This window comes from Oryctolagus cuniculus, chromosome 17 (genome assembly GCF_964237555.1).
Source record: "Oryctolagus cuniculus chromosome 17, mOryCun1.1, whole genome shotgun sequence".
Classification (NCBI taxonomy): domain Eukaryota; kingdom Metazoa; phylum Chordata; class Mammalia; order Lagomorpha; family Leporidae; genus Oryctolagus; species Oryctolagus cuniculus.
This window is the reverse complement of record NC_091448.1, coordinates 36,833,086-36,846,499: the sequence shown is the minus strand read 5'-3', so window position 1 is coordinate 36,846,499 and position 13,414 is coordinate 36,833,086. Positions and strand designations below refer to the sequence as shown.

General features: G+C 42.4%; 1 protein-coding gene across 1 annotated transcript in view; it reads right to left on the bottom strand.

Annotated features, from left to right (window-relative positions):
• The window catches only part of APPBP2 (amyloid beta precursor protein binding protein 2), a 74,332-nt gene that overhangs the window by 35,105 nt on the left and 25,813 nt on the right, over positions 1–13,414 (bottom strand). Inside the window, exons 3-4 of the mRNA XM_008271184.4 lie at positions 10,356–10,507; positions 2,692–2,815 (exon numbers count right to left, since the gene is read on the bottom strand). Of these exons, the coding sequence (XP_008269406.1) occupies positions 2,692–2,815; positions 10,356–10,507 (276 nt within the window). The remainder of the gene's footprint in view (positions 1–2,691; positions 2,816–10,355; positions 10,508–13,414) is intronic.

The following is a 13,414-nucleotide window of genomic DNA, read 5'->3' as shown; positions in this document are numbered from 1 at the left end:
AGCATCCCATATGGGCAGTCAGTTCAGGTCCTGGCTGCTCCTCTTCTGATCCAGCTCTCTGCTGGTGGCCTGGAAAAGCAGTGGAAGATGGCCTAATTGCTACATACATCCAGGACCCTGCACCCATGCCAGAGACCCAAATGAAGCTCCCGGCTCCTGGTTCCAGATTGGTCCAGGTCTAGCAGCTATGGCCATTTAGGGAGTGAACCAGTGGATGGAAGACCTCTCTCTGTGTCTGTCTCTCTCTGTAGCTCTGCCTCTCAAATAAAGAAATACTGGGTATCTGGATGAAATGAATTTTATGATTCAGTGAATAACAACCAAACACATAGAGAAAGAAATATATTATCTTTTGGTCAAGAAAGCTATAAACTATAATGAAATCATGTGGAATGGGTTTTCTATTTTAAATAAATCAATTCACATAATAAAAATATGTAACTCTTCAAATCTCATATGGGATACTCTAGTCTCCTATTCCTACAATGACAGAATAGGCAGAAGTGGAATGGGTGACACAGACATGTTACTACAAATTACTAATATGAATTACTTGTCCAAGTCTCAAACCCTTGAGTTTCTTGCACATAAAAATTCTTATAATTCATCATCTAGTACTTATTAAATACATGTGGGGATTTATCATAAGCTGCTAAAATAGTTATAAATAAGTCTATACATTATTAACTTTTGAATGTCTCTATAGGGAAGGCCTACATAAAATAAACTCAAAGTACAGAAATCCAACTGGTTAAAATAGAGCATGTTAGCTTATAAAAAAAAGATTTTATAGAACAATCTATATTCTAGTTTTGAAGGGGTTTAGATTTAATTAAGTCATCTCTAAAATACTCAGGAACTAGGAACACCGGCAGCCTAGATCAGTGTACCACTCTGAATACTGGCTGCTCTGCTTCGATTCAGTTCCTTGATAGTACACCTGGGAAAGCAGAAGATGGCCTAAGTACCCAGACCTCTGCCACCCATGTGAGAGACCCTGGAAGATCTTTCTGTCACACTGCCTTTCAAATAAAAAGTAAACCTTAGAAAAAGAGTGACAGAAAAGTGGCACAGGGAAAGAGGGAGGAAGGGATAGAATGCTGTGGACAGAAAGATAGACTAGGCCAGGAAAAAGCTGGAAACCAGAAACTTAATCTATGTCTCCCAGATGGGTGGCAAGGACCCAACTACTTGAGCCATAACCACTGCCTTTTTTTTTTTTTTTTAAATCTAGCCTTGCTTTTCTTTCTTTCTTTTTTCTAAAGATTTTATTTATTTATTTATTTGACAGGCAGAATGACAGAGAGGAAGAGAGAGAGAGGTCTTCCATCTGCAGGCTCACTCTCCAAATGGCTTCAACAGCCAGAGCTCTGCTGATCTGAAGCCAGGAGCCCTGCAGGAGCTTTTTCTGGGTCTCTCATGCAGGTACAGAGGGCCAAGGACTTGGGCCATCTTCCTCTACTTTCCCAGGCCACAGCAGAGAACTGGATCGAAGTGGAGCAGCTGAGACTCAAACCAGTGCTCATATGGGATTTTGGCACCACAGGCAGTGGCTTCACCTGTTATGCCACAGCATTGGCCCATCCACTGCCTTCTTGAGGGCACATTAGCACAAAGCTGGAAATGGCAGCAGAGCTGAGACTGGAACTTAGGTACTCTTGATACAAGACATTACATCCCAACTGGTGGCTTAACCAACAGGTCAAGGGTAAATGCAAATTTTTAAAAATTTATTTTGAGCTCCCTTTAGTTTTATATAAAAACATATTTTTTAGAAAATGCCAAATCAGATTGTGGTACAGAGGAAAAATGTATATGAAAATAGCTAAAGATAAATGTTATATGTGCAGAAAAAGATAATGAAAGTAACCACTAAGGGATAGCATTTTAGTATATCAGGTTACACCAATACCTGTGATGCTGGCATCCCACTGGGTGCCAATTCACACCCAATTCCCATCCCAGCTGCTCCACTTCTGATCCAGCTCCCTGCTAATGGCTCAGAAAAACAGCAGAAGATGGCCCAAGTGCTTAGGCCCCAAATACTCATTTGGGAGAACTGAAAGAAGCTCTTGGCTCCTGGCTTTGGCCTGGCCCAACCCTGGCCACTGTGGCCTTTTGTAGAGTGCACTTGAGAACAGAAGACATCTCTATCTATTGCTCCTCCCCATCAACTATGCTTTTCAAATATCCTTAAAGACAAAAATCACCTCTAGATTTGTTTGCCTTTAAGAACATCTGAAAAAAAAAGGATTTTTCACAGAAAACAGCCAAGTTATAAGTAAAATATTAATAACTATGCACAATAATAGAAATGTAAATAAAGCATGGATTTAAAGAAAACACCCAAGGAAAAAGTATGTCTTGAGTTTACCAGCATCGAATACCTAACATAGTTTCTAGCACAAATGAAATAAATATTTGTTGAACGATCAAACAAGATCTATGAGAAAGCAAAAATACACATATGAAACAATTTCTGATTCGTAATAATGCAATCTAAACTAAGCTGTCTAGAACAGATTAACCATATTTTGAAGATGAACTACAAAAGGCCAGACTAGTGAAACTTTGACATATAAATACCCCAGTAGACACTTACTCAAATGCTTGAGTATACTTGGAAGAACTTAAACTACAAAAGCCACTCAGTGCCACCAGAGCATAGCTGAAGGATCCATTCCAACTTACCGCACACAGCACTCTACCGCACGAAACCAATGAAGCATCTCATCATGGAGAGTACACAACTGCAGGCAAGACAGGAAAACCTTCTCAGCATCACTGTACCAGCCTGCATCTGAAAGAAAGCCACCTGAAGAACAAGAAAACCCAGTAACTTCAGATAACATAATACAGTTCTTGAATCCAAACAGTGAATATCTAAACTAAAAAATTTCATAATATTAAAGTTCCCTATTCAGCCGTCACTTATTGTGAAGGTTTATTTTCTAAAAATGTTTCAAATTAAGGGAATTAGGATCAAAGCTGAACTCTGAATGAGATTTCAAGAGTTTTAACCCTCAAAGAATTCTCTATTGCCTAAGAGTTGGTATTTTATAGGTAATGAATAATAATCAGACTAAATTCTAATTATTCTGTATATATTTTCATCTTGCAATACATGCATAACTTTCAATCTCCGCATTCCATAAAGAAAATTAAGAAATATGAATATGGGTCCAGTGCTGTGGCATAGCAGGCAAAGCTGCCGTCTGCAGTGACAACATCCTATGGATACCAGTTCAAGACTCGCCTGCTCCACTTCCGATCCAGCTCTCTGCTATGGCCTAGGAAAGCAGAAGATGGCCCAAGATGCACCCACATGGGAGACCTGGAAGAAACTCCTGGCTCCTGGCTTCGGATCAGTGCAGCTCTGGCTGTTGTGGCCAACTGGGGAGTGAACCAGTGGGTGGAAGACCTCTCTCTCTCTGTGTGTCTCTCCTTCTCTCTCTGTGTAACTCTGACTTTCAAATAAATAAATCTTAAAAAAAAAGAAAACTATAAGAGAGACAAGGTTTAAAAAAAAAAGAAATATGAATAAACTTAATCTTATTATAGCGGTACATCACCAAGAAGAGAGACAATGAGGGGCAGGTGTTTAGTGTGGTAGTTAAGACACCTCATCCCATATTAGAGTGCCTGGATTTAAACCCCAGCTCTACCTAATTTTTAAGATTTATTTATTTGTAGAAGTTTCAGAGAAAGAGGGAGCAACACAGAGAGTCTCCCATCTCCTGCTGGTTCACTCCCCAAGTAGCTGCAATGGTCAGGGCTGAGCCAGGCCAAAGCCAGGAGTTTCATCAAGGTCTCCAAGGTGGGTGGTAGGGGCCCAAGCACTTCAGCCATCTTCCACTGCTTTTCTCAGGCCATTGCAGGGAGCTAGATCGAAAGTGGAACAGCCAGGACATGAACGGCAGCTTTATGGGATGCCAGCATCACAAGTAGGATATTTACCCACTGTAACCCAACACCGCCCCTACTCATTTTCTAATTGAGATGTTTCTTGTTGAGTTGTACTTTGTTCCTTTCTTTTCTATGATTTACTTTATTTATTTGAAAAGCAGGGGCTGATGTTGTGGCATAGATTAAGCCTCCATCTGCAGTGCCAGCATCCCACAGGGGTACAGGTTTGTGTCCAGGCTGCTTCTTTTCCAATCCAGCTCCCTGCTTATGGCCTTAGCCCTATGTGGGAGGCCCAGAAGAAGCTTCTGGCTTTGGATCGGCCCAACTCTGGCCACTGTAGCCATTTGGGGAGTGAACCAGCAGATGGAAGATCTCCCTGTCTCAAACTCTGCCTCTCAAATAAATAAGTAAATCTTAAAAAAAAAACAAAAAACAAAAAACAAAAAAAAAAAACATTAGAAGAAAAGAAAAGAATGGCAGAGTCATGGAGGCAGAGTCTAGGAGATATCTGAACCATCTGCTGGTTCACTCCCCAAATGGCCCCAGTGGCTGGAACTGGGCCTGGCTGAAGCCAGAAACAGGAGCTTCAGCCGGGTCTCCTATGTGAGTACAGGGGCCCAGGCATTTGGGACATCTTCCTATGCTTTCTCAGGTGCTTTAGCAGGGAGCTGGATTGGAATCAGAGCAGCTGGGACTCAAACCAGTGCCCATATGTGATGCAGGCACTGCAGGCAACAGCTTAACCTACTATGTCACGGTGGAACCCCCACCACCATCCCCAGCTCTACTTCTAATCCAGCCTCCTGCTAATGCACACCTTGAGAGATAACAGGTGGGTCTCTGCCATCCATGTAGGAAACCAGACTGAGTCCTGGGATCCTGCCATTGGCCTTGCCTGATCCTGGTTACTACAGGCATTTAGGAAATGACCAGGAGTTGAAAAATCTTTCAAATTAATGAAACCATTTTAAATATGACAAGTTGGTTTCTCTCCTTTTTTTAAGCAAGAAATTAAATAACTGCCCTCCTACAGACTCAACATACTGCACATCATTAGCTGAGAATATTGTTACATTTTTGGAGGATTTTAGCCCCGTACAATACCTAACATTTAATACATTTTTACTAACTATGTAAATCGTTTTGTATCGTGTTAATAATGCCATATGAATTTTCTCATTCAAGTTTCACAACACATTCAACTTAAACACTATTACTAATCCAATTTAACAGAGAAAAAACCTTGAGGCACAGTAAAATCAAAGTTTACAAGGTATGAGGTAAAAAGACTTGAATCCATTCAATCTGATTGTAGAGGCTCAAATGTAGTTATTATTCCACCTTAGCTATTATGAGAAACCTCTCACAATGCTATTCAGGATTAGTTACAATAATAACACAAAAAGTAATTTACTGTGTTTTTCTAATCTTAAAACACATTTTGGGCCGGCGCCGCGGCTCACTAGGCTAATCCTCCGCCTTGCGGCGCCAGCACACCGGTTCTAGTCCCGGTCGGGGTGCCGGATTCTGTCTCGGTTGCCCCTCTTCCAGGCCAGCTCTCTGCTGTGGCCAGGGAGTGCAGTGGAGGATGGCCGAAGTATTTGGGCCCTGCACCCCATGGGAGACCAGGATAAGTACCTGGCTCCTGCCATCGGATCAGCACGGTGCGTCGGCCGCAGCGTGCCTGCCGCGGCGGCCATTGGAGGGTGAACCAACGGCAAAGGAAGACCTTTCTCTCTGTCTCTCTCTCTCACTGTCCACTCTGCCTGTCAAAAAAAAAAAAAAAAAAAAAAAAAAAAAAACCCACACACATTTTTGCACATTTTAAAATCTTAAAAAAAATTTTTTAAAGGATTTCATTTATTTATTTGAGAGGTAGAGTTACAGACATTGAGAGGGAGAGACAGAGAGGAAGGTCTTCCTTCTGTTGGTTCACCCCCCCAGATGGCTGCAACAGCTGGAGCTGTGCTGATCTGGAGCCAAGAGCCAGGAGCTTCTTCTTGGTCTCCCATGTGGGTGCAGGGGCCAAAGCACTTGGGCCATCTTCTACTGCTTTCCCAGGCCACAGCAGAGAACTGGATTAGAAGAGGAGCAGCCAAGACTAGAACCAGTGCTCATATATGCCGACGCTGCAGGCAGAAGATTAACCTACTGTACCACAGCGCTGGCCCCTAAAGACTTATTTTTTTATTTGAAAGACAAAATTATATAGAAAGAGGTAAAGACAGAGAAAGAGAGGGATTTTTGCTCTTTCCGTTCTCTTAACACCTGGTTCAAAACTCTTAATGAAAAACAAATTCTATCTCGACAACATGGGTGGACCTTGAAAACATTACAATAAATGAAAGAAGCCAGTAACAAAGACCATGTATTGTTATGAGTCCATTTATAATCAGAAAGCAGCTTGACAGTTGCCTAGGGCTGGAGGGAAGTGGAGAATGCTTATGTGTATGGGTTTCTTTTTTGAGGTAGACAATATTCTAAAAGCGTCTGTAATGATGTCTGCACAACCTGCTTCAGCGCACAAGCACTAAGTACTCTGAATCATATGCTTTACACGGGTGAAATCAACGGCATGTGAATTATCTGTCTCTAAACTTGTCGGTTTGTCTTTTAATCTCCACCACTGTATACTCCTGGTATGAAATTTTTTCACTCCTTTAGATAATTTTAGGATTAAGACTGATAATATGAGAGCCGGCGCCGTGGCTCAATAGGCTAATCCTCCACCTAGCGGCGCCGGCACACCGGGTTCTAGTCCCGGTTGGGGCGCCGGATTCTGTCCCGGTTGCCCCTCTTCCAGGCCAGCTCTCTGCTATGGCCAGGGAGTGCAGTGGAGGATGGCCCAGGTGCTTGGGCCCTGCACCCCATGGGAGACCAGGAAAAGCACCTGGCTCCTGGCTCCTGCCAGGATCAGCACGGTGCGCCGGCTGCAGCGGCGGCCATTGGAGGGTGAACCAACGGCAAAGGAAGACCTTTCTCTCTCTGTCTCTCTCTCTCACTGTCCACTCTGCCTGTCAAAAAAAAAAAAAAAAAAAAAAAAAAAAAAAAAAAAAAAAGACTGAAAAGACTGATAATATGAGTTTGTTAGGACTGCTTCTATCGCCAAGATATCGAATTCATTTCAATGGCCAGATTGATAACAGTATATGTGGAGTTGACAGAAAAACTCAATGAACACTACCTTGCTTGGCACTATTCTCCCTTATAGATTATTACAAGATCTAAAGTTATTTTTAACTTCTAAATTTTTTAATTTAAAGTTTTGTATTTATCTTTATTTATTTGAAAGTCAAAGTCACAAACGGGCAGAAAGAGAAAGCAAACTCTTCCATCCTCTGGTTCACTCCTCAAATGCTTGCAGCAGCTAAGGCTAGGAAAGGAAGAAGCCAGAAGTCTAAAAATCACCTGGAGTCTCCCATATGGACGACAGAGCTGCATCCCAGAGGGTACAGTAGCATGAAATTGGATTGGAAGCGAAGCAGGACACAAGCACCCTGACTTGGGATGTGGATGTCCCAAGCAGTGACTCAACTACTGTGCCACAATGCCTGCCCTGACCATCTAAAATTAACTGGGGGCAGGGGCAATGTTGTAGCATAGTGGGTAAAGCCATTGCCTATGATGCTGGCATCCCATGTGGGCGCTGGTTCATGTCCTAGTTGTTCCACTTCTGATCCAGCTCCCTGCTAATGGCCTTGGAAAAGCAGCAGAACATGGCTCAAGAATTTGAGCAGCTGCCAGCCATATGGGAGACCCAGATGAAGCTCCTGGCTCCTGGCTCTGTCCTGGCCAAGTGGTGGCTGTTGAAGCCATTGGGGGAGTGAACCAGCAGAACTTTCTCTCCCCCTGACTTTCAAAATAAACAAACAAATCTTTAAAAAAGAAAGAATAGTTCTTTGTAGTGGTCAAAGACAGTTTGCTGAAACAACCTAAGAATAAATATTCTTTTCTGGAAAGAATTTTCAGTATTTACTCTTTCAAAGAATGTCTCTAACAATGGAGTGCTGTGACCTTAATAGATGTCTGTGATGACAGCTTTTTATTAAATAATTTATTTGAAAACCAGTAAAACAGAGGAAGATGAACAGATGTCCCTTTGATCTACTGGTTCATTCCACAAATGCCCATGACAGTTGAGGCTGGGCTAGGCCAAAATCAGGAGCCAAGAACTCAATACTGTTCTCCTAAGTTTGTGTCAGGGACCCAGATACTTGAGCCATCACCTGCTACATCCCAGTGTACACATAGCACCAAATTGGAATTAGAAGTAGAGCTGGACATTCTGATACGGACTATCCAGCAGGAAGCTGGATTGGAACAGCTGGACACAAACTGGCACCCATATGGGATGCTAGTGCCACAGGTGGCATCTTTACCAGCTACCCCACAATGCCAGCCCCTGCAAAGGAGTGGGTATTTGATACAGTTGTTAAGATGCTGTGTGGACACCTGCATTTCACATCGGAATACCTAGGTTCCAGTCCCCACTCCATTCCTGATCCAAGCTTCCTAACTAATGCATACAACAGCAAGTGATGGCTCAAGTACTGGATTTCCTGCCACCCATGTGAGAAATATGGACTGAGTTTCCAGCTTCAGCTGTTATGAGCATGTGGGGAATCAAATCAGTGGATGGGAAATTTCTCTCTCCTGTTTTTAAATAAATAAAAATTAACAACTGAAAACAAAGATTTAAAGACGTGATGAAAGCTTGTTGGAAAAGCCTTGTATATACATATGGGTTTGCACATGCATTTGACAGAGAAAACATGCATATGCACACAATAATGTGAGAACCTAAAAAACAAAAGGTAGTCTATAGTGACAGAACAGTATTGTTTCCAGACAGCAATGAGGATGACACAAATCTACATGAAACCAATTACACAGAAAAACACACATACACAATGAGTGCATGTAAAAAGGTGAAAACTAAGCAAGGTCTGTAAGCTAGTTAATAGTATAAAATTCCCTGGTTTTAGGGCCAGCGCTGTGGCACAGATTAATGCCCTGGCCTGAAGCACTGGCATCCCATATGGGTGCCAGTTTGAGATCTGGCTGCTCCACTTCAGATCCAGCGCTCTGCTGTGGCCTGGGAAAGCAGCAGCAGATGGCCCAAGTCCTTGGGCCCCTACACACACGTGGGAGATTGAGAAGTTCCTGGCTCCTGGCTTCAGATCGGCACAGCTCCTGCAGTTGTGGCCAATTGGGGAATGAACCATCGGATGGAAGACCTCTTTCCCTCTCTGCCTCTCCTCTGTGTAAGTCTGACTTTCAAATAACTCTTTAAAAAAAAAAAATGCCCTGGTTTTGATTTTTGCCTACAGTTCTAAAAGAGGTTATCAGTGGAGGCTGCTAGAGAAACAGTTCAAAGGACTCTAGGTAATCTTTTACAACTTTCTGCAAATTTACAATCATTTCAAGGAACATTTTTTATTTTATTTTTTTTTTTTTTGACAGGCAGAGTGGACAGTGAGAGAGAGAGACAGAGAGAAAGGTCTTCCTTTGCCGTTGGTTCACCCTCCAATGGCCGCCGCGGCCGGCGCACCGCGCTGATCCGATGGCAGGAGCCAGGAGCCAGGTGCTTTTCCTGGTCTCCCATGGGGTGCAGGGCCCAAGCACCTGGGCCATCCTCCACTGCACTCCCTGGCCACAGCAGAGGGCTGGCCTGGAAGAGGGGCAACCGGGACAGAATCCGGCGCCCCGACCGGGACTAGAACCCGGTGTGCCGGCGCCGCAAGGCGGAGGATTAGCCTAGCGAGCCGCGGCGCCGGCCATCAAGGAACATTTTTAACCATGAAGAAAAAATGAAATGCAATAACAACACAAACAATTGCCTAGAACCAACTTATCCATACAGACTTGTGAAAACCATTTAAAATGCTATCCAAATACTAAACATTTTTCTTTATGTACAGCATACAAAATTTTTTAGAATGCTTCTACATTTATATTTTACTATCCTCATAATATTCCCATGAAGAAACACAGAATAAACCTCAATTTAAACATGGAAAAAATTAATGCCACAAAAGCATTAAATCCCATTACACAACATACAGCAGACGCGTGAAAGAGACTGATGGCAGTATGACATGGTAGAAAGATATGTACTTTGGAATTATATAGAAACAGGATTCTAAACTTAGCTCCACTACTAGTATGTGACTTGAGTCAGTCAACTTTTCTGCTTCCACATATGAAAAATGCTATTAATACTGTCACTTGACTGGAATGTCATGATCATTTACAAAGATTTCATTTAAATGTCTATTACAGTATTTGCCATAGAGTTAACAATCAACAAATCACAACTAGTTCTTTCGATGTTGTTCCCATAATCTCCTCATGCACACTTTGGCAAAGTCCTGGAGGAATCTTTTATTGTTAGGTTGAATTCTGGTCCATCACAGGACAAAATCATCCTCTATATTACCATTACTTACCTAAAACAAAGCCAACCTGAATGGCTTTTTCCTTTACTGTAGCATCTGATTCTGCTATATAAGAGCACCGTCTACTGAATGAGTAGGCCAAGACTGAAGCAACTTTAACACCATGATCCATCAAAGCCTGAAAGCAATGATGAAGTAAATGTCTAAAAGAGAAGAAAAAAGTTATTTTATAAAGGTAACATTTTTGTCATTCTGAAAATGCTAGCTGCCTCTCTATCAAATAACAGCACCACTGGGGCTAGCACTGTGGCACAGTGGGTAAAGCCACTGCCTGCAAGGCTGGCACCCCACATGGGAGCTGGTTCAAGTCCTGGCTGCTTCACTTCTGAGCCAGCTCCCTGCTATGGTCTGGCAAAGCAGAAGATGGTCCAACTTCTTGGGCCCCTGCACCCATGTGGGAGACCCAGAGGGAGCAGCTTCTGGTTCCTGGCTTCAGATAGGTCCAGCCTATCTGAACCATTTGGGGAGTGAAACAGCAGATGGAAGACCTCTCTCTCTCTCTCTCTCTCTCTCTCTCTCTCTGTCCCTGCCTCTCTGTTAACTCTGCCTTTCAAATAACTAAATACATTTTAAAATACTAACAATAACAGCACCACTATTTTCCAAGAAGGAATAAGTTAAAATGTGTTTTGCCCTAAGACTTATAGGCTACAACAATTCAATATTTAGTCTGATACGCTTATTCAGTGGATCGCTCAGTAAGTCTGTAAAACTGAGAAGTACTTAGTATATAACTTGATGTCAAAGATGCAGGTAACTTTTTCAAAAAATATTTACTTATTTATTTTGAAAATGAGAGTTAGAGAGAAGGCAGAGACAGAGAAAAAAAAAGACATTGCTCTTCCATCTACTGGTTCACTCCCTAGATGGCTATAATAGCCAAGGCTGGGCCATGCCAAAGGCAGGAGCTTCATCTGTATCTCACACCTGGGCTATCCTTGGCTGCTTTTCTCAGGACACTGGCAGGAAGCTGGACTGGAAGTGGAGCAACTGGGACAGAACAAGTGCCTTATGGGATGTCAAGCCACAGGGAGAAGCTTAACCTGCTGTGCCACAACACCAGCCTGAAGGTAACTTTTAAAAACCAATTTATAACTCAACAATAAAAGACAACTAATTAACAGGAAATAGATTTGAAGATTTTGCCAAAGAAGACACACAAATAAATGGCCAACAAACACAAGATGCTCAACACCATCAGTGATTACAGAAATATATATCAAAATCACAATAGGTAACATTTCACATCCAATAGACTAAGGTTCTCTGAGCTGGAACATCTATCTTCCCCTGACTTGGATACTGGCATTCTTGGTTCACACTCACTGATATCAACATTGTCCACCACTTGGTTCTTGGGCCTTTGAACTTAATCTGAATTATATCACCGGCTTCCCTGGTCTTCAAACTTGCAGAGGGCAAATATCAGATTTCTTAGCCTCCATAATCAATAAGCCAATTCCCATTATAAATCAACGTCTCTCTATCTACACACACACAAACACACACACACACAAAGTATATATGTAGATACATATTCATACTTGTATATCCTACTCATATATATTTATGCATTTGCTATTCATATGTATCTTATTCATCTACAATCTGTATTTTATGTGATTATACCTGTATACATACATAAATGCATTTGTGTGCATGTGTATGTGCACACATATAAATCTCTCATTTTTCTGGAGAACCTGACTAATAAAATTTTGGTAGTGATGATGTTTGAGAAACAAATTTTTTTTGAAGATTTATTTATTTAATTGAAAGTCAGATTTACATAGAGGAGAGGCAGAGAGAGAGAGAGAAAGAGAGAGAGAGATGTCTTCTATCTGCTGGTTCACTCCCCAACTGGCTGCAATGGCTGGAGCTGCGCAGATCTGAGGTCAGGAGCCAGGAGCCAGGAGCCAGGAGCTTCCTCCAGATCTCCCACGTGGTTGCAGGGGCCCAAGGACTTGAGCCATCTTCTACTGCTTTCCCAGACCACAGCAGAGAGCTGGATTGGAAGTGGAGCAGCCAGGACTCTAACTGGTACCCACATGGGATGCTGGCACTGCAGGCGGCGGTTTTACCTGCTACGGCACAGCGCCAACTCTGAGGAACAGAATTTTAAGTATGACATTTCTGAATTAGTTCTGAAGTTTCTGGAAGTGGCTCTCTGATATTAGATTTAAGGATGCTAATGGCCATTTTCAGTAGTTAAGAGAATACCAATATTCCACAACAAAAACTGCTTATGTTGATGTACAAAATGTTTGCATTGGCTACTCCTAATCAACCACTTTTTTAACAATCAAGGAGTTAAGCAAGACTTTAGAAGATTTTGGAAAACTAATCAATATAATGACAGTGATTAGTTGCTTCTAATGTCCCTGGACAAAATGGATGAAACAAGGGCCAGTGCTGTGGCTCATTTGGTTAATCCTCTGCCTGTGGCGCCGGCATCCCATATGGGTGCCAGGTTCTAGTCCTGGTTGCTCCTCTTCCAGTCCAGCTCTCTGCTGTGGCCCAGGAAGGTGGTGGAGGATGGCCCAAGTGCTTGGGCCCCTGTACCCACATCGGAGACCAGGAGGAAGCACCTGGCTCCTGGCCTTGGATCGGCGCAGCGCACCGGCTTTAGCAACCATTTGGGGGTGAACCAACGGAAGGAAGACCTTTCACTGTCTCTCTCTCTCATTGTCTAACTCTGCCTGTCCAAAAAAAAAAAAAAAAAAAAAAAGCTGAAACAAAAGGATGTGTCAGGGATTCTCCAGTATAAGAACTATATAATCTTTTTTTTTTTATTTTTAATGTTTTTTTTTATCTTTTATTTAATGAATATAAATTTCCAAAGTACGACTCATGGGTTACAATGGCTTCCCCCCCCATACCGTCCCTCCCACCCACAACCCTCCCCTTTCCCACTCCCTCTCCCCTTCCATTCACATCAAGATTCATTTTCGATTATCTTAATATACAGAAGATCAGCTTAGTATACCTTAAGTAAGGATTTCAACAGTTTGCTCCCACACAGAAACATAAAGTGAAAAATAATAAATGAT